This window comes from Saccostrea cucullata, unplaced genomic scaffold, assembly GCF_032062105.1.
Source record: "Saccostrea cucullata isolate Sc308-1 unplaced genomic scaffold, CSIRO_AGI_Scuc_v1 ctg13889, whole genome shotgun sequence".
Lineage (NCBI taxonomy): Eukaryota > Metazoa > Mollusca > Bivalvia > Ostreida > Ostreidae > Saccostrea > Saccostrea cuccullata.
In genome coordinates, this window is record NW_026932279.1 from 1 (window position 1) to 23,193 (window position 23,193).

The 23,193-nt window shown below is 32.2% G+C and overlaps 2 protein-coding genes across 2 annotated transcripts; one reads left to right on the forward strand and one right to left on the reverse strand.

Moving 5' to 3' along the window:
• Positions 1-8,514: 8,514 nt before the first annotated feature.
• Positions 8,515-9,580, reverse strand: LOC134234758 (uncharacterized). Its single transcript, XM_062716803.1, has 2 exons — positions 8,994-9,580; positions 8,515-8,833 (listed from the first exon to the last, which is right to left on the reverse strand). Exons 1-2 carry the CDS (start codon positions 9,578-9,580, stop codon positions 8,515-8,517), a joined length of 906 nt encoding a protein of 301 aa, XP_062572787.1.
• A 3,230-nt stretch (positions 9,581-12,810) lies between these two features.
• Positions 12,811-15,447, forward strand: LOC134234760 (C-type lectin domain family 4 member A-like). The gene is made up of 3 exons (XM_062716804.1): positions 12,811-12,964; positions 13,668-13,844; positions 15,169-15,447. Exons 1-3 carry the CDS (start codon positions 12,811-12,813, stop codon positions 15,384-15,386), a joined length of 549 nt encoding a protein of 182 aa, XP_062572788.1. The 3' UTR covers positions 15,387-15,447.
• The last annotated feature ends 7,746 nt before the right edge of the window (positions 15,448-23,193 follow it).

Here is a 23,193-nt window from a genome sequence, read left to right on the forward strand (position 1 = left end):
GCAGAAAACCGACGAAAACCACGTGTCGCCATTGAATCGTACACACGTAGTAGACTGTCACGCTTTGGAAGTCATTCACTTGATTGGAGAACGGGTGTGACGAAGACATCGTCTCGTGTTAAAAAAAATAGCCTTCCATATAAGGTAGTGGTCTCGACCTTTTAAAACATCATTATATTCGGAGAATGCTCTTGTTTATCTAATGATGTAATTGAACACCACTTGAACGCAATTGAGGAATCTTATTCCTTAAATACATGTTAAACCATTGTTTACAAAGTTGTCTAAGGTGTTTATTGTGACGGCACAATGCCGCCGCATGTGCACTGACCATCCGATGAATACTACTTCAAATCCAGTTAATATGTAGTGTTATGAATTATTTGCATTTGTATACTGTTAATCACTTTTTATTCGCGAGAACTTTATTTTTGCGTTATTACGCGAGACAGTGTGGTCGCGAAAATTTAATTCTCGCGTACAATAGCATTCCTTAAGATTATATAGACCAATAGAGAATTTTGTCTCGCTAATTAAGAGTCGATAATTATCTCTTGAAAATAAGGTGTCGCGAAAATTTAGTGATCTACAGTAGATTACTAGTATATAGGAGCTATAATTAGACTACATAATGATGCTCATTAGTGTATAATTATACAATATGATGCTCATTAGTGTATAATTATACAATATATTGATAGCGAATCATTATGTAACTTTGATAATCTTCACTTAATTTTTATGTTATGAGCATGTAATTAATTTAAAAGGATAACAAATTTTATAAAAGAAAAGCCTTTTACCAATAAAAGTACATTATAAAATCATTGAGTTAAAAATTTATAATAATATAGATTCTAGTTTTTGCTACACAATTTTATACGTGTATGTCTAAATGTATCAGAAAAAAATTGATATTATATTTTATTTAGATTGTATGACAGACAAGACTAGAACTGGCATAGATACAAACGCAAATGGTATGAAATTTAGCACAATTGATGTAGAAAACGATGTATGGCACAAAATCTGTGCTGAACACTGTCAATCTGGCTGGTGGTTTTCTGCATGTACTTGTGGGAATCTTAATGGACTGTTTGAAAGTAAGAAAACAGCCTCTCTGATGCGTTGGAAGTGCGCAGATGGTCTGCAATGTCCCCTCAAATCCACTAGAATTCTGCTCAGACCACAGGAATAAAAAATTAGACCAATGTTAAACTACACGAATTGCAATGCATATTGTGCCAGTGGAAGTGCTTTATGATGCAAAGTGATGACATTAAAAACTCAAGTTTAATAAGATCATAGTTATTATAAACTCGAAGTTTATTTCTATTTTTAGCTCACCTGAGGTGAAAGCTCAAGTGAGCTTTTCTGATCACATATTGTCTTCCGTCTGTCCGTCCGCCAGTCTAGCTGTCTGTCTGTCTGTAAACTTTTCGACTTCTTAAAAATCATTGCGTCGCCAATTTCAACCAACTTAGCAAAATTTGGTAGTATGTTTTAACATCTTCTCACGAAGCACTCTGGAAAGATAAATCTTATAGGGAAACATCCTCAGATAGTGTAGATTCATGACCATCGATGGTAGGGCGGGTCCAAAACGGTTGATCAAAGTTTAACATAGATTATATCATTTGGGAAAATATTTGAAAATCTTCTTCTCAAGAATTGCAATCGCATGAATGATCATATCTACATGGGGGCATCCATGATACCTATAGGGAAGCATCCACAGGTCGTGTAAATTCAGCTTATGACTTCAATTCATGACCCCCGGGGGTAGGACGGGGCCAAAATGGCTAATCAAAGTTTTACATAAAAAATTATATATATATAATAAAATAAATAAATAAAATTCTTTGAAAATCTTCTTCTCGGGAATAACAAAGCCATGATTAATCATAATTTTATGAAAGAATCCTCAGGTAATGTAGATCTACTTTTTTTTGCCGCAGTACTCAGGTGGGCGATGTGGCCAGTGGGCCTCCTGTTTTCAAATACCTTTGCTCTATGTACTTTGAAGCCTAGTTAATTTACTTTAAATGGTAAAATAACATATATAAAGAAATAGATAAATCAATAATGATACAACAGTATTTGTTAAAGAATAATATATGTCATTTTTTAGTAAATTACTATTGTGGAGTCATCACTGATCGTAGAAAATTAATGTTCGTTGAATTCGTGGATCACTCTTACCCACGAATTTACATTCCCCACGACCTTTTATATTTTTAATTTAGTAAACATAAAGACACAATAAAGATATCGTAAAAACTTGTCTTGCAAATCATGAATCTAAAGGAAACATTGCTTGTCCACGGATATTGGAATAGGAATTGTTTTTTTTATAATTAAAATTAAAATATGACATCGTATTAGTGGACTATTTTTAGCTAGATATAACAATTTATTAAATTGATGTTATACTTAATATTAAGTATTATGCATTGATATGTATCATTCTTTTGTGTCTTTGCGTTGTTGTTTTTATAATTTATTTTTATTTAGGAAAAGGATTTAACACGTCATCAAACAAAAGCTAATGTAAATGATTTTTTGTCAAAAGTTTGAAATACCCTAGAACAAAAGATTGATTGAATATTGTTTAATGCCGCGTCGGCAATTTTTCAGCCATGCTTTGGCTTACAAAACAAAAGAAGATGAAGAAAAAAAAGTTGAAACTGCAATGGAAGATATAATCTAATTTTAAGAATTTTTATAGGATCACTTGTCCGATATTATTTTTTGTAAAATATGCTTGTACAAACGGTTAAAAAATTCTGAAATAATTCCTCACCTAAATTATTCACTGTTTTACTGGATATAGCGATCTTCGTTATATTCATCTTTTACAAAGTTAGAGATTTTAATTTAATCAATATTTTATTATGTAAGTAAGATTACATAATTGGATTGGACATCAGACATGGCCTATATAAGTCCTCTCCAAAAGTAAGAGATGTTAAGGCGCTGATTTTTCAACAACAAAAAATAACAGAGAGGATTCATACAATGTAGTTATCAAAAGATAAATAAAATCTTATGTTTCATAAAATGTTTTATATACAATCTTTTTTACATTGTTTTTGACATATTTAGATTAAAATTGCAGTTGTTATTGATTTTTATGTATTAAGAATGGGGTCGACTGGATCGGGATCACTCATGTTTGGATCTGGTTCGGCTTGATCGGGATCGAGTGCTCAATTAATTTAATTTTGCGGAAACACGTGGTTGTAGTCAATTTACCGCCATCTCCCATCCTCCTCCCATTTAATACCAATATTTGAAATGGAAAGTATTAATTGTTGAATTTTTGTTGTATAGATTTTCCTCATTGTATAAGATCAAGCATTTAGCATGCTGTGTGGCCTCTTTGTTTACGCCACCTTCTTGTTACACAGACTATTGTAATCATTATATACAATAGCTGGGATAAGCACTAAGTCGCAATATATCATATCTAAATTGAAACTATTCATTATTTGGCCTTATCCCAGTATTATTTACATGATTGTATATAATATTGTATATTTATATGCTTTTGTTCACTTTCGTCATTTATCTGGTCAATAAATGATATTTTCACTCAACTCAAGTTCTCATGTCTTCTCTAGTGTTTCAAGCAACAAGAACAAGCTACGGAAAGGCTTTTCATATTATGAGATGCACTTTTATTAGTGGAAAGTGGTGGATATAAATTAAAATATATCTAAGAGGTAACTTAAATAACAAAATTTTAGGTATTGTTGCCATCTTTTTACATTTTACAAACTAAAGCAAGAAACATAGAACATTCCTTGTTTATGAAAACGGCGGGAATGAAAAATGAATTTGGCTCAATTATTTTTAGGGGGCCGACTATAGTTTTATTGTGTGAAAACTACAGTAGCGAAACTTTTCTTTTTTTTTTACCGTATATAGCTTACATTAACTTCAGTGTACATGCAAAGTTTGGGGGAAATCTACCGTCCAGGTATTTTTGAGGGACCGTCTCAAAATACAGGTACATTTACTACAGGATTATATAGGAAAATGCCAATTTTTAGAACTTTAAAGAAAATTATACAAATACTACAATAGACATTTTGTTCAAACCATAATATTTGATGAGTAATACTATATTATACAGTATATGTAAGAAACCTTCTTGTTACCAGAGGGGGCATCTCAAAATGCAAAAAAAAATAGCAAATTTTACCATATTTTTATAGAGTATTACTAAATATGACGTACACAATGGATTCACATGAAAACATAATAAAAATGTTAGAGATATTCCCAAATTTCTATGTTTTAAATTTCAAGAGTGTGTGTTTCTTTGATAATATTTTTATTACCCCTTTCTTTAAGAGCTACAGATTATCATAACGTCAAAAACACACTGCAACGACGTCAACCTACCTATCAATTTCAAAATCGGTTAAAAAATCAGTTATATCAAATTCTAATTACATTTTTATACCTATAATTTCTTAACTTTGTTTAATTTTAATGATTAAGCGAAAAAAGTTGCATTAAAACATTAGATACGCTTCATTTTACAATGATGCGCGAAATATTGCGCAATGAAAACTATAGTCGACCCCCTTAAACATTTGCTAGCTAATATGCTTTTTTATTCAAATATTTACAACCCCCTCATTAAGAATCAAAGAAAACAAGATAAGCTCAATTAGATTGCATGATGATTTTTTCTGGCCTGGAATTCAGTTCATTCGAAAAAACCGACCTTGGATACTAAGACGTACTTTTTAAGAGATGGAATACACAAGTACAGATAAGAAAGAGGTGTCGAAAGTAATGTAAATAACTTGTTCCTACGCCTTTATTACTCTTTATATCACTGAAAATGTTAAGCGCCGGTTTTTTAAATTACTTCTTTATTGAAAAAAAAAACGTGTTAATCGTAAATTAAATTCGTACAAAAGATATTTGCATTCATATTAGTTATTAGGACCTAATTTTCTCATATTTAATGTATTCATTGAATTTTTTCACAAATATGCATAAATAAAATGTTATGTTGTATAAAATGTTTATTTGCAGGCTTTTTACATTGTTATTTTCAATTCAATTCAATTTTGTACATGTAGTTATAACTAGTAAGTTATATTAAGGTGGGGTACATTCTACTTACATCAGGATCGAGGTTATGGCAAATTTAACCTCTACTGCCCTACCTGCTCCCTTGTTTAATTATTCTAACAGAAAAGGTATTTATATTTATAGGTATTTATTTATTTTGACTATCTTGGAAAATTCGATTTTGATGCTCTTTTCTCTCCATGTTTACATTGTTTTATTTTTTTTATTTACAAATCATTTGAATTTGTTTTAACTTATTCATGTAAGTAACATACGAGTAGCTACTCTTTTAGTACGCCACCTTCTTGTTGCTCAAACTTTGTAATCATTATTTATACAATAGCAGGGATAAGCACTAACTTGCAATGTAACATATACCTAAATTGACATTAATTTTCATCAGTTTGCATTATCCAAGCTTTCAATGCACTCAATTGTACGTTTTGTATATTTTACATCATTTTGTTTCACTTATTCTCATTTATTTTGGCAATAAATGACATATTCACTCAGCTTATTTTTTTTTCTGTTTTCCTGAAGTGGTTAAAGCGACAAGAACAAGCCTCAGAAAAAAACGTTTGACTTTACTAAAGAGTGGTATCTGTTTATTGAATAAAAAGTCGTGATAAATAAACTATCTACTATTTAAGTATCACACGACCTGCTTTTGTTACACCACTTTGTAAAATTAATTTTATGGGAAAATTAAATAGTGTATGACAACAATTTTAGATATAAGTATTTTATTTTGTATTTGTCATATTTTGTTATTCATCTCAAGCATCTAGAGCTTACGCGTAATCTATTACCGGAAGTGAAACATTTTAGCTGTCAACCGCAGTTAACTCTGCATCATTCTGCATACCTCGGAATGCGCGCTTTTATTTGGTCTTTGAATATGTGTCGCCCCGGGATTTTCCAGGGGTCTGAATCGTTTGGGAATTCCTTGATTGGGCTGCGCACTGCAAGGACGATTTAAAAGGTATAGGCGAACCATAATATTCCCCAAAATAAGAGTGATTGAGGGATCATCTCTTGTCATCTATAACTGAGAAACCTTTTTTATACAACAGGGTCTAGATTACTGGGATTTATTTTTTTTAAATCAAAAAAGATGCGTAAATAGTGCATGAGGTGGGCAAGCTCGTCATATATTACATGTATGCTCTTTAAAATCTATATCCTTTAATTTCATAATGAATGAAATTGACTAATAGTTCCAGAAATAAATGGCATACCTTTATTATAAATGGTATGCTGCTCTAGTTGCTTTGAAATACTGATATATACAAATGGCCCTACTGCTGTTTCCATTTTGTAATTAAATTGTTTGTGGTATGGCATTTTTTATTAGATTTCTACAGCGTATACAATTTAAGAATAGAGGGAACCTGCACCTGCCATTGACAAATCAGGATTCTCGTCGCAAATTCATTTCCTGGATATAATCACCACATATATAGGAAATATGGTAACCATATCTAATATAAATGTTTGGGTAAAAGAGAGACAGAACGAAAATACTTTTAAGCGGAATAAAAAGTAAAATATCTAATTAATTTGCACGTCAACGGAAAATGTTTAAACCTAAAACAACAGCTTAATCTAATGCAAAAAGTCCAAGAGTTTCAAATGGCTTGCAAATGGAAGCCTGCTTATTATGTTCAGTCAAACAAAACTTTTGAATGATAATGGATATATTTTTGTCGCCGTTAAATAAACGCTGCATTTTATACCACACTCATTGTCATTATTTATTCATTATTTTTTCTCCCAATATATGGCTATTTAAAACATTTTTGTGACGTAACCTTGTGTTTGTTTCTATCCAGTATATTTAAGAATGTCCCCTTAAAAGTATTGCAGTCCATTTTTTTTGTCCTACCAGTCCAATATTTTATATTACCAATCCAATACTTTGTCCGATCAGTGCAACAGTCCAGTCTGATACTAAAATTCGTAATATTACGAAAAAACGTAAGATTACGATAAAGCGTAATATTACAAGTTATCGTAATATAAAACTTATATTACAATTTTTCGTAATGTAGTTGAATTACGAATACGCATAATATAGCAGATTGTATAATAAAATATATTACGAGTTTTCGTAATTCAAGACAAATTCAAGCATTGCAAGAAATTGAGTGGTGGGTAGCAAAGTGTGACGTCAGTAATATATCAGATTCCACATCTACTGATAGCACGCGGTCAGTTTGGTCAGTTACGCCTATCAGAAAGCATGGGAATTCGAGAAAAAAGTACCGTCAACGATGGGTGAGTGGACAATTTCTTTTATTATTCTTTTATAGGAATTTTCCCAAGGATAGGATCAATTTTCCAGTAAATTTCAATATTCGCTTAAGCATGTCGCATTGGCCTATATCACCCGAACTCCCTACTTTTCTTGCGAAGTCTACCCTAAAAATCACACCCTCGTCTCATAATACAACTGTTCGTGCAATTCCTATTGAAATACACAGAATTCAAATCTCAGTAAGAGTCGTACAAGTTATCGCCAGTGACATCTCGTAGTAAACGTCATTCTTTGCTGCCCGCCACTCACACCCCTACTTAAGTTATTGTTATTTAAATTCAAGACACGTGGTTTAGGTTTACCTATTCAAAGGTTATAGGGTAGATCCGGTTTTATAAATAAAATTGGCAGTAAACAGGAAATTGCTATTGTCTGTTTCTTCTGATAACATCCCTGTGAAAAATGTGTTTCCACAACTTTCTGAAAGACTTTCATGATTTTCAACAGAAATTAGTGGCTTGGGGGGGGGGGGGGTAATAACAATTAATACATCTTATCATAGTAAACTGCAAAAATTACAGCTCACTAGTACTCACTGGTAAAAAATTGAAGTCTCGCTAACTCTCGCCAGAGCCACTGTCAAAGCTACTCTGAACTCATCGGATTTTATTATCTGCAGAACACCGAAAAATAAAAGGTTCCGAACACATTAGTAGGGGTGCCTCAATTTCTTGCAATGCTTGAATTTGTCTTGGATTACAAAAACTCGTAATATAGTCTCTACAATCTGCTATATTACGCGTATTCGTAATTAAACTACATTACGAAACATTGTAATATAATTTTTCTATTATGATAACTTGGAATATTACGCTTTCTCGTAATCTTACGTTTTTTTCGTAATATTACGAATTTTCGTATTGGACTGGACTGTCCAATATTGAACAAAATTTTGGATTGGAAAATAGTGGACTGAACTGAAATGAAAACCGAAAACAAATACATGAAATAATTTTAATAGAAGTACAGAAACGGGAAAAATCACAACAAATCACAAACGCACATGTACAGACACATCGCCAGCAGTGATTTTTATTTCCCTGGAAGCACTATTCCTTACACAAGCAGCAGCTCCGTCATTTTCAGTGGAAACCTTCTTCACCTTAGATTGCACAACGACACTCATCCTTCATCTTCTCCGTTGACGTACGTTTGTAGGCCCTGACCGCATTCGAGCGATGCCCCGTCTTTTCTACAAGTTCCGTTAGTTGTTCGTCAACACCGGCTTGATACAGTCTTGTAGCGGCGGTAGCCCTTAAAGAATGGCTGGTAAAATTCCCATGAAATCCAGCTGCTTTACACAATTTTTCGACAACTTGCTGAAGTTGATGAACCCCTTTCGGCACGGCGTCGAACCATACTGTTTCTGTAGCCCTCTCTTTGGGTCGTAGATACAACGCCGTCGATTTTCCATTAGGTGGTCTAAAAAAAATGTAAATAATATAAATAGTACGCAAAAAAGAGGAATATGCAACTTTACAAACCATTTTTTCGGAACACTGCATGCATCAAGATAATATACATGATTTGTTAAATAACATAATTCTTGTTCGAAATAATATCCAGATAGCTATATTCTCACCTTAAACTGATATATTTCTCAAAAATTTTAACAAGGCAACGTTCAGGCTCATCCACATTTTCATATGCCCTCGTGACTTTTGGCGTAATTTTGCGATGATTTAAGTCTCCGATGTTACTTTTGGATGCCTTCTCTGTGTATTGGAGGTACCGTCTCCCATCATCTTTGGAGATGTTTAGTGATAACTGAGAATTGGTACCAACTTGAAGATTTTGATGTTTTTGCCCGGCACGGAGAGCAAAGTTTAATCCGATACTGTATAGCAAAGTATCGACCAACATTTTGGCAGTGTCAGTTTCGAGAATCCCACGCTCCCACATCTCGTTTTCCTGTTCCGCTGAAATAATATCTGCTTGTTTACGACTGATCCCAATTCCCATTCTAGATAATTCTTTCATTTTTGCATCTAATACTGGTGGCATATAAGCAAAGTCGGTATCATCAAGAAAGTTATCAAACCTCCCGCTACCTCGCAGAAAATGTTGTATAGAAATTACAATTTCAGAAAGGGTGTTCGGGTGGTATTCTCCGCCGGATTTGTTATGAACTTCAGCGATGAAAATATGCATAGCTTTATCTAACGACATATTGTCCATGGTCATAAATTCAGCCATTACAAAAGTCGAATTCGGTTCTTCCGTAATCTGCACATTTTTGTTTCGTTTTTCTTTCCATTCATCAAATAAATTCACAGCCCATTTAGCTTTATTTTCGGTGTTTTTGGATTTCGTAGAATGGACTAACCTCTTTGGATCCGCCTCTTGAAGGGGTTTTGAAAAACGAGTTGAAACACATTCCTTTGTCGACGCCCTGTTTTCAATCTCCTGGGAAGCCTTTATTAATGACAAGTCATCACCTTCAAAGTCCGATATGTCAAAAAATGAAGGATTTTTACGAATAATGGAGAGGCGCGTAATTCAAAATTTCCATGCGAGTCCTCCAGATCAAGAATGTCATTCAAAATAGTATCAGTGTCATTATCGGACTTATCGCTGGGGGTTCTAAAAGAACTCTGAGTCTTAAAAATCTCGACATCACTCTCTGATTCCATCGTACTAACTGAATGAAATTAAGGGTAGCGATGACATAAACCTAGGTATAATATCCGAGGATTGTAACTTCCTCGAATGAAAATGATTCCACATTATGCCCAACACTAATAATCATTCTGACTGACTGAGACCCCCGAAAAAAATATTACGTTATATGCACATGGTGTTACAGGTGAATATAAGGATTTATAATATTTCTACATTGATCAAAAGATAGATAGGAAATTCCAAATTGATACAAAAAGCTTTTTATTATCTCCTGCTACCTACTCTTATTCATGTAAACATTTAGGGTGCGATGGTTAGTAGAGCTGCCGGGATACCCTGCTTCCGACATTTCTTGTAAACGTTTTTGTCCACCGCTTGAAAAGTGGGGAATATTAATTTGGGTCTGTCCGTCCGTCCGTCCGTTATTCTGTCTGTCTGTAACGCTTTCGTTTCCACACGATATCTCGAGAACCCTTTAAGCTTTCGCAATGAAATTTTGCATATCAACTTCCTATGGACTACAAAAGAACCCTATTGATTTTGAGGTCAAAAGATTAAAGATCAAGGTCATAAATTCGCAAATTCTGACTTTTATAACACTTTCGTTTCCGCGCGATATCTCGAGAACCCTTTGAGCTTTTGCAATGAAACTTTACAAAGCAACTCCCTGTGGCCTAAGAAAGACCCCTATTTATTTTGAGGTCAAAAGGACAAAGTTCAAGGTCGTCAATTTATACATAATATCTGTGTATAACACTATCCTTTCCGGGCGATATTTCAAGAGGATTTTGAGCTTTTGCAATGTAATTTTATACCAAAACTCCCTAGGACCTCTTTCACCCCTCTCAATTTGTCCCGCCCCGTTTGTTTTATTAGTATTTATTGTATTACATGTCGCTATTTTTAGCACAGGGGCATGAGGTGATTTATTACGTATAAAACAGGTTCTCGGCGGACTTTATATTCTTATTACATTAGAACTGTTTAATAAAGGTTAAGTAAGACACCATGCATTGTGTAAAATTTTGACAATATCGAACGTGAATATATAAATACATGTATGTGACTTCATCTTTGCATATAATGTTCGCCAGGGTAAAGTAGTTCCGTGCTCTAGTGGTATGTCTCTTGCTTCACATGTGAGAGGTTCCGAGTTCGAATCCCGGACGATCCATTTTCTTTTTTTTTTCGAAATACTTTTTTTTAACTAAATTATTGTATTCAGCATGTGAAATGAAAAAAAAATTATGAGGTCTGGCTTGCACAAACTCATAAAATCATCATCACAGTGTGATAAATATTCCATACAAAAAGAATCTTCTATATACATAATAAAGAATAAGCAATCAAATATTTATATGCATATTGGCATACATGTATTTTTTTGCTTCAGTATACATGTATACATGTATACATTTAATAATTCTACAAATTCAGTCAGGGGGATCCGACTTTTTCCCAAAGCGGGGGACACGAATTCTCTGAATTAGCTTGTTACTCTTTTGGCTCTCAGTCCTCCCTTATACAAAAGAGCCTGACATTATTTTTCTTATTATGGCAACTAAAATAAATTTTAAACATTTCAAATAAATACGACAGGTGGGGTTTACATAATAAATAGTTTGCATTGTTAATTTTTGCATACCTATGCATCTAATTGATAATTAATAACTCTTCTTTTATACAGTTTTATAGAGGAGAAATATAACTAGTATTGGTTTAAAATCAAATGCATGTTCTTTCCTAATGATTGCCAAAAAGAAACATGTCCTACTATTTATTTCACCCTGATGTAATATTGTCAGGTTCCCATACAAAGGCGGAAACATTGTATTGATGAATTTATAATGCTACTACAATTTGACCAAAATGAAAATATTTTTTTATCAATTTACTGTCACGCATTTAATTTCGTTTTGATCATGTTGATTGTACAACATGGCTTGTTTGCCCTGAGCATTTTAAATTGAAATTAAAGCTTTTATTTATTGACATTTAATTTATAATATTGTTATATTTTCCATCAGCACTTAATTGCTTTTGATTTAAACTATGCAAATACATATACGATGACTAATAAAAAAAGTAAATAAAAAATATGTTGACTTAGGAAAGAACATGCCAGAAAAATACTGATTAAGCCTTTAACAATTTTGAACATTTATAAAATGATCCGATTGTGATGCGCAATCAATACTTGAAATTGCGAGTGTACAAACATTTCCATCAAATTGGATTTTTTTAAAATTATCATTTAAAAGGGTTCGATGCATTTTCATTTGTACCAATTAAACCTTTTTCTACCTGTTCAATAAGCATATCTCAGACAAAATTTCATGATTCTTCAATTATACCAACATTTCGATAGCTCATTAACATGCTAGGCTTAGAATTTATAACGATTTTTGGAGTTTTCTTCCAAAATGTTGGTAAGTTTTGTTTTTCAAATGGAATTAATATATTGGTAATGAAAGCTTTTAATTTAATACAGTTTACGTACATATTGCATGTTATGTTTATTCAACGAATTAATGGAGTTTTAAACTACCAAATGTTGAATTTTCTAGGTATCAAGTTATTGCAAGGTACATAAAGTTTGATATTTTGTTTTGAAAAGTTATGAAAAATATATATAACTGTTTTTTTTAATCTTCAAAGGATGTTACAATCTTCAAATTTGGAAAAGAGATGCACAATTTGATGATAAAATATTTTTCGATGAACCCTATCAGATAAACATTCCATCACATGCGCTATTTGTTACGTCGTGTGGAAGAATGTGTAAAAACGGAAGAGCGATATCATTATCATACTTAGAAGAAGAATGCTACTGTTACAAAAATAGGACAGACGAACAGTCCTTTACAACTTTGGAAGGAGTTCAGCATTATTTCCTTTCAGATGATTACTATTTTCAATCGGATGAACGAAGTGAGTTAAAATATTAACTAAATTTAAAAACAAATAACGTCACTGCTCGTACTGTATTTGTTTGATACATAATCTGTACAAAAATTGCAATATTAACTTTTCTGAAAAAAGGCTCGGAGTCAAAATCCCGTCTCATTTCCATGTATTTTTCCCGTGTAAATAATGCAAATATTGAAGGGACATTTCCCGTTTCCAAGACCTTAATAAAATTTCAGAAATACATTCCATTTCAATAAAAAAAACTCTTTATTAACAATTGCTTATAATAATTTTAAATCCATTTTTATGTCAATATCATTTTTTTTATTTAATTAGTGGAAAATGGAACGATCCGATGCTTGCTAGTTACCTTCAAATTATTGAGGCCTGTGTTTCTCTGCTCCTAATTTACAATGATTTAATGAATCCCTTACTTTGATTTATGTTCGTTATTTTCATTGATATGTAATTTATTTTGCAAAATTTCCACCAAATAATTGGTATTTTAAGACTGGAAATCTTATAAGTGTATCCTTTTAAACTTTTATTTGGATAGAAAACTATAATTTGAGTTTAGGGAGGCATATGAAATATATGTCCATTGAAAAATAATAAATTCATCAGAGTTGTTTACAAGAAATTTAAGAAAACAGATGTTGTAATGTTATGCTTTATACTGTAAATCATTTGTCAAGTATTCGAATTCAGAAATCTTTAACTTTAGACTGCAAAGGGCACAACTACATATTTCTATCTGATATCAGCGTCTGTTATAAAGATTACGTTGACACTAAGGGTTGGAAAGAGGCCAATGCAAAATGTGGATTAGACGGAGGCCACCTTTTTATGCTTGACACCGTGGAAAAACTCTTAAAATTTCAAAATATCATTCCCAAAAATGGTATGTTTATACATGTATTTGATTTAACTTTCCCGGCAGAAGGCAGAAACTGAGGGTAATATTTGATAATTATGTTTTTCCTTCCTAGAATATCGTCTGACAATATTCAGACGTCGCGCGAGTCCATCCATTGATCCTTTGAACAACCGGGCAATCATCAATTAAAAATTAGAAAAATTATCCAATAGAATATTTATTAGTTCAAATGATGGTCGAGATACTTTCAAAGGCAGATATTTAATAAATAAGGTAGAAAATATCATGCCAATAAAAATGTCTGCAATTTAACTATAACATTTTAAAAATGCTATTATCTAAAAGATTCAGATCTAACAATAAAATCCACACTATTCTGACTTTTATTTTCATAACTAATATTTTAGTATACTATGTGTACATCTTGGACCATTCACTTTGACAAAAAAAAAAAAAAAACACCATTGTTCACGCTTTTTGCGTAGAACTCTTGCATTTCCTAAATGAATTATAAATTCATTGTAGATTTCTATTTGTTAACTTCGTGTTAAAAACACAATATACACCTTAAGGCTACACAGAGGGTCTAATGTAAAATTAAATAAAAAGTTTCTTGTTAATTTTAGAATATTATCTTGATGTTTCATTTTTTTTTATTTTTCAACAAACATCCCCAAGCAGGGATAAAATGCAAGTTCCTTCCAGTTATAATCAAATGGACACGATTAGGCCACGAAATAATTTGATTTCAAAGTGAAATTTGTGAGAAAAAAAATTTCATTAATTATACGACCTTATCTTGTCATTTTTCTTTTTTCACAGGGATTCGAATATATGAAAGCGTCAGAGTAACCCTTAATCTTTAATTAAGTACGAGTAAATGGACATTTTCATTACAAAGTCACTGTATATTTTTATAACAAAATATTTCTTTAAAAAAATACTGTAAACAGAGATTTAACTTTCTTAATGTGGTTAAAATCTTTTCGAGCAAAAATAAAAATTCTTTTGATCATTATACTTTGTCTAACTAGAAATTAATGCTTTTTTAAGGACAGGTTGGTTTAAAATATATTTTATTCCCTGAAATTGGATGGAACAGTAGGCATAAATGCCTATGATAGTTTTCTCTCCATAGCCAAGGTACAATTACGGGTACATTTAAACATTGAAAAAAAAAACATCAATAGTAGATTATTAATTGGTGACAGACAGGTTATGGGGTTATAAACAGATTCTTGATTAACCAAGTAAGAAGAAAATATAGTAAATATTATAAACACATATAAAGTATGAATCTCTTCAATTTGACACGATAGCTTAACTTATCTAATTTTCTTTTAAACAGTTTATTATTGGGTTGGATTGGAGGACATGAACCAAGATGGCATCTGGACCTGGATAAATAATGAGAGCAAAGAATTTAATCAGAGCCTCTGGTTCCAACATGAACCAAACGGAGAAGATGAATTCTGTGGAATGGTGCAATACTATATATCTGACCCACGAGTTGGAATATTTGACGTTAATTGCGACAGGTCATTGAGATTCTTATGCGAAATATGAAATCTTTTATAAAGATGATTACGTGACTATTCTTCGCAAAATGCATTATTTGTCAAAGTAAATGTTTATTTGAATTTGACTTATTTGATGATTATGATAATTATAACGATGTCGATACATTAACGCTTAATTACTACATACAAGAAAACATTAATTGTTTCACTTTAAGTTATATTTAGAGTACGAGTTTCCTACTGTATCGGAGATACAGGGCGGGGCTTGAGTCGAAAGCGATAGGAAACGAGTATTCTAAATGATTTGTGACATGACCTTTCTAATGACCTCACTAATTTACATGCGCATTTTGGTACATATCTCTCAACAATCAGATGATTTTGCAGAGAGTTGATTTTGTTTCCCGTATTTAAGCATTCGCAACTGAAATGTCGAGAGAGGTGGACGTGCAGGTATTTATCATTTTAAAATAATTATTTAGGGGATGCATTATATAATTTGTTTTCCAAAGAATAGATTTAGATTTGATTGCGTAGGTTCTTTTTCTCTATTCAGCTGTTGCCGACATTCTTTTTTTTAAATTTATGAAACGATTAAATGCAAAACATTTTGATATCATGTGGGATGTTTTTGAAACAAAAATACTTCGGGGAAAGCGTATTCTGAGAGAAATGTCCGACAATGTCCTCAACCTGTCGTAATATAAATTATTGAAATAAACAAATAAAAGGAAAGCTGGAGGGAGAGTATTTTACCTTCATGTTTTTAATAAAATGTGAAGTAACCAAAGGGGATCCCAGCACTCACTGGTACCCCCGACTCAACCCTCCTGTGAGTTTTTTTTTTCTTTTTGTCTTTCGTAAGTGATTTTTGCTTAACGTGTACACATACGCTTTTTAATTTATCAACAAGAAAAGATAGCACCACATAGTGTCTTGGTTAGTTATAAATCTACACCCCCTCCCCCGAAATATACGAGTTTCCGCTTTTTTTTGGGGGGGGGTTCAAAGTTATCATTTGTGAACTGTCCCACTCCCTCCTTTCTAATTGTTTTTAAATCCAACACAAATTACGTTACGCTGTAAAGTTTTATTCTTAATCCACCTCAAATTTTGAGTAAATACTAACAGTGTTTTCATGGGAATTGAACGATTCTTTTTGTGAATACAGATTCAGCTTTCCGTCATCGCTAAAAATAATCCGTACTGTATCGTTGATATTTTGCAGATACAGTAAACTCTCCTCATTTGCATAAGAAACGACCACAACAAGTGTTCTGTATCGCAGTTACAGTATGCTTGACTTCAAAGGAAAACTCGCCGGGTCATGTCAAAATACTGTTAAGATTTTAACCCAACAGACATATAACCGTTACCGAAATTCCGGTAGGAGTATTTTCGATAGTTCTATGGATTTTCATAACATAATAAGAAAGGCGATAAAGAAAAACGTGTTAGTATTTAATGGTATGTCAATACTTTAAATAACAAAAGAGTGAATTTAGAATTTTGTTTTCAAAAGTGGACCGGATGAAATTGATGGGTCACATAAAATTAAGCAAAAGTCTATAAAAAAAAACATCTTGAAAGGTGTTCATGCAAAAGTAAAAAGACAATAACACAATGAGTCTAGTTTTTCAGAGGTATGTTTTTCCTTCAAGATTAAGCCTTGGATCCCTAACGGAAAACGCCAAATCCTAATGAAATGGGTATGAGAATCCTGTAAAATACGTAGATATTTGTTTAGGAAAGAGATCTATCCTACCATCCCTCATCCAACCCACACCCTTTACTTAACACAAAATAGACGACTTGGTCATGATTATGTTGATTAATTCAAAAGATAAGTAGCAATAAATTTCTATAATTTAGGTAGTTTTTTCCTAATTTTACCAGATTTGGAGAAGTTGACGATTGTTTTTTTCTATCTTATTTATCTGAAATTAGTGTAATTTTGTTTCCTTGTCAATGGAATTAAGACCATAATGTAGAACCACTCCCTTGTTTAAACAAAATACTGGATCAGTGTATTTTTTTTTAAATTTTGACACCAACGAAAAATATCAATCAACTGAAAATTAGAATTTTATTGTTCAAGTAATTTAACTAGAAAATGTTTTTCTTTAAAGAAAACTGTATCATAAAGTGATAGATTTATGAAAAAATGGAGTATAGCTCAATTCGTCTAAAAAATCGTGTCAAACGTACTGGCCGTTGACATTCATTTTTGGTACTTGAGGCTATGGTAACTTATTTAACTTTTCTGGGCATGTTCCAATGCTGGGAAAGAAGTGAAGCAATCTTAACGTTTTTGGCCAGACAAATATTATCTTTCGTCAGAAAAGAAAACTAAGAGCTGTAGGTTTCAAAAAACTGTCATTTACTGAAATCTAATACTTTTAGGAATTTTACAAAATTTGCACAGGCCATGTTATATTCTATTTTTGTCAATTTCCTCGTTTGTGCATCGTGATGTCATACTGTATACGTGGAAATTTTGTCGAGACGCAAATTTAGCGATTTCTACCTAAAATCTGGTATTTTATTTTTAGCGAGAAGTTATTTTAGCGATTTCAAAATGCTTACTAAAGAACCATATACAAATAATACGCAATTATTTTTTAGCGATATTCAATTTTAGCGATGTCTGAATCCTCGCTAATAATGACAAAATTAAATCCTCGCTAAATATTCTACTTATACGGTATTAAGAACCATTGTCATGAAAATCTACTATCTTATCGAAAACAAAGGCATCGTAAAGCGGAACATTCCCTTGAAAGATCATGTCTAAAAATCAAAGCAACATTCGACATTTGACATCAATCCCAATGCAATTTACGTAGCTATTTGAGTAGAAGGTGAAGCGAATATTTCATAAATGATTATTTCACGTTAATTGAGTGTTAATTTATCTAGGCGGCTGCACAGTGAATTATACTATTATTTATCTTCATTGTTCCAATTATCTGATTGGCTCAAAGTAGATCACATGATCAGGTATAAAAAGTTTAAAAAAATGGATGATTCTTTTTTTTTTAAAAATTATAAACCTGCTCTTTCTAAAATTAACGTCCTTCTGTGAAGCAACAATAGTGCTGACATCACAATAGTCTATATAAACTGGATGTTTCTAAAACAGATACTGCAGCTGGTATTCATTGCTGTGACGTCATAATGTAAATGACATAACAATGCTTTATATGAGAAGATAAAGACGATTAGAAAGGATTTTAAGACATTTAATTCATTATTAAGAAATAAAATAAAAATAAAACAATTGTAGCCTTTTGATTCCGTACAATCCCTAGATATATAGACCTTAGAGAAAGGATATCGACCTCTCACTTCAATTCGTGCTCAGATCAGTCGCTATGCTATCTCTAAGGCCTATAATTGTATAAAATCATCGGGAAATATATTCTCAATTAACTTTTTGTGTACATAACACAAAGTAAAATTACGACCGGCCATGGTTGAAAAAAGTCCTGTTCATCACAGTGATTGTATTTTTTTTTTGTGCTTTATTGAAGGTTTATTGAAAATTTCAGATAAAATTTACATCACTGAAGAGATTTTTTTTATATACAAATTTAACTTTATTTACACTTTTTTTACTATTCTACATTGACAGACAAATAGGTATGAAATAGAATATGGCAATTTCAAAGAAGTTAGAATACACAGTATGGTTTCTAAAACAAATGAGTAGTCGGATTCAATTAAAATAATTGTATGCCTTTTTCATCCGATTTTAGAATTTAAAACTCATACAGAGTGGTCACTAGGCATACAACGGTTTAGGGCTTCAGATTTAAACATTCACGCGGCACTTATGGATATAAAGCAGTGAGGATTCGTTATTGTGTAAACACCTACCTTGATCAGGTGTAAAGACGAATAATGACCCCCATCGAATAATGACCGGGGGTCATTTTTCGCTGTCGAATAATGACCCCCGGTAATTATTCTACGTAGAAAAATGACCCTTTTGTCAGTAGAAAAGGTGTCACAACCCTAAAAATTTGCAGAACCCACGTGAAGAAAAATGACCCCCGTAGAAAAATGACTACCTGTGCATTAAAGCTGAAATTTTTCGGGGGCCAAAAAAAAAATAAAGAAGCATATTGGCCAAAATGCTCACCTGAGCTTATTTGGAATAAATTGATGATATGTTGATCTCATAACATACATGTACGATTATAGCTATATTTTAAGGTCAATGTGATGATACATAATCTAAAGAAGTAAAGATTTATCGAGCCTAAAGGATTAAGTAAACATTGTTTTTCGATGGGGGAAATCATCGTACTGACAGAAAAAAATCAGCAGTATCACATATTATCTTATTCTCTGCTGAAAAGCTGGAGAGTATATATTGATCGGTACGTCCGTCCGTTCATCTGTTACGGTTTGGGGTATCCATCAGTTATCCGCAACTCCTCTTATATATAAAAAGATGTGTTTGTGAAACAGCTATGCCCATGAATGGCAACATAGCGAAGACTAAACTTTTCTTAGATGCAATTTAAATATAATGGTACCCAATGTAGGGCATTCTCACCAGAAATACAATTGCAAATTTAAAAGGAAAGCCCTAGCACCACTTGTTCAAAATAAATGGCTAAGGATAAGTGTTTGAAAGGTAAGTCAAACTCAAAGGTCAAAGTTGATGGTTTCTTAAGAAAGGTTTAATATAACAAGGATTACATTTGTTAAGTATGAGAGTATTAGTATCTACAGTTAAAAAGTTATAGCCAAATTAAATTAAAAATTTGGGGTTTTTTTGTAAAATGGGAGAGACTCCAAGGTAAAGGTCAAAAGGTCAAATTTGGTGGTACCCAAAGTAAGGTCTTGTCACAAGGAATGTACACATATTGAGTATGAAAGGCAAAGCTACAATAAATGAAAAGTTTTGGTCAAGGTTAAAGTTTTTGCGGAGAAACAGACCGCCAGATAGACAGACAGACATACAGACGGACAGGATAAAACTATATACCCCCGAATCTTCGATTACAGGGACATAAAAAAAAATGTTCTTCAATTAACTTTTCATATTATGATACAGCATGAAGAAGACGTTACAAAAATGAAAATGTGTGTACTGATTTTCATATTAAATTCTAAAAAAAATATACTCAGATCTGGGTAAAAGGGTGGAGTAAAACAAGCATAAGAAATGTAATGAATACTGCGTGCTAAATCAAAAGGTAATGTCTACATGTGTAGATTTTGCATGAGAATGTGTATTTTACACTAGCCAATAGCTTTGCAGTGCATGTTTTAGGTGTTATACCCACCCCACCCCTTACTTTTTTTTTGGGGGGGGGGGGGGGAAGTCGATTATCAATGTAGCCAGTGGTAGTGCATCAGAAAATGAAAACATCTGGTATGGGTTCAATAATTTATTTACGTTGGAATAAACCTCAAAAACATGAAATATTACAATTACACACAACATATAGACGACACATAGACAGACATTTAGACAGATAATTAAAACATAATAGACTTTATTTAGAATAGATTCTTACCAGGACACACACAAGAATCACAAATATTACTATCTGTATATGATGAATGACATCTAACCAGTTCAACGGCTAGGCTAAGAGTGCCCGATGTTAGTTCGTGCAAGCGGGAATTCAGTGAATGGGATTAAGTCATGTGACTGTCCGTTTAGTGTCTAAAAATAACAACTACCTCATTCACACAAAGTCTTTCATACCACATTCTCACATATACGCAGCGCAAGTATATATAGCATTGAATAATACATAACCCTGGTTACATCAACAAAAGCAACAAAAAAAAACTACCCTACCTTTATTTTTCTATAAGAAGGGACTAAAATTAAGCTTAAAATAATATACTTTTCTACTAATTTTCAACTGTTATTTTGCCACAATACTTTCAAGTATACCCAAACCAACATTTAAAGTATGCTTTAATCATGTCGAATACGATATGATAGAACTTGTGTGAAGGCTTAACTTCAATTCAATATTTTATCTAGAGCCTCTTTCAGTATTGTTGAAAGGTATAGAGTTTTATTTCTATTTTTGCTTTTCATTTATTTATTTTATTATTTTTTTTTTGGTTTTGATTTAATGCAATTTTTTTTTTTTTGGGGGGGGGGGTTAAAATTTTCTCCTCTTTCATTGTCAAAAAGGATTTGCCAAACTTATACAAGCTAAAATTTGAAATGAAGGAAAAATTAATTTTTCTATTATAGAGTATTGGAACCTGATTGTTGCATGGTTTGATTTCTAAAAACAAGTGGAATATCATTCTTTAAGCAAACACTATAAGGTGGAAATTAAAAAGAAATTTTGAAACTTGACAATTAAAGAATTTCTTTTCACTTTAAAGGGGGTCATTTTTCAATGGGGGTAAATTTTTTATAGGACTAACATATAAAATAATGACCCCTATGACACTTTTTCTACAAAAAATGATTTTTTTCTATGGGTAGGGGGTCATTTTTTGCCCTTGAAAAATGACCCCCGGTCATTATTCGATGGGGGTCATTATTCGTCTTTACACCGGCGCTTCTGTTTTATGGTCTCATCCGAAGGATCAGCAACTTCCATTCCCATAGGCTTGCTGGAACAGTTGCTACCTATTTTTTTTTTTACCGACTTAGGTCAGTCGGGATCAGGATTCGAATACTCAACTTTTGATATCGGACCGACTGAACTAATATAAGGGTATTAAAATATTGGATGTATGATAGCTCTTTCAGGAAAAAAATAGGAGATTACAAAATTTCTTTCCGGCAAAGGGAAACTTCATCCCCTAAAATTCTGCATATCTGTATTAGTATTTAAAGTGGTCCATGAGGTCATATGTCGTATCGTCACACGATGTTATGTAGTGATTTATAATTATCGGCTACATATAATTGAATTAGGAGAAAATGAAATTAAAAAAAAAAAATCAGAATAAACTTGTAACGAGTGCTTTGCATAATTATTTTTCACAGTATTTGCTGATCTTATAATTAGGAAAGAATGATCCCTGATAATATGCATCATTCTTTTGATTGATTGATCAGTTTAAAATAAAACCAGAAAAGGTGAAGATAAAATGGAAAGAAAGACCTTAGCTTTTTTTTTATTTCTGTGGGATTTATTTTCATCCTCTGTGTTTTATTGCTAGTGCAATGTTCTTTAATTTAATAGGATTTCGCAGAATCAGAGACATGCATATCTGTTAATTCTCGTCGATGTTTTGAGAAATTCACATCGGTCTTGCCTTGTTTAGTTTGTCATTTAATGAAGCTTGTTAAAACCTTCAGTTAAATCCGCTATATATTCTTAAAGTCAAGAATCCAGAAAATCAAGTTCGAAGAATCTCCTCCTTACAAAGGGAATAGCATGCAAATTCATCTAAAATCCAGTTAAATAACAAGCCTTCCAATTAAAGAAAATGCAAATACATGTACCATTGAATACTGATCTTGTAATCGATTTATTTCTATTTACTCGTGAATAATTGATGCGATAAGGATTCGAATTTCTATGAATTTGCTCCTCAGCCGTTTTATGCAAGAAATGAATATCAAACTGATACTTTTAATCCATTCCGAAAAAAGTGTCAGGGTTATTTATTATGATTCCACCACTGTCTAGTGAAAACAACAACATTTTTTTTTTTACATCAATTAAACTTTCTCATGAATTTCTAAAGAATTGCATCTTTTGAATTATATATATAAATTTTAAAATGTTATAATTTCAACAAATATCTTTGATTTTTATCCTTTTAGAAGAAATTTTAGAAAGATATTTGATGAAATGTCTAGATAGACCATCGTCTTGTGTAATAATTTACAATTCATGACATATCTT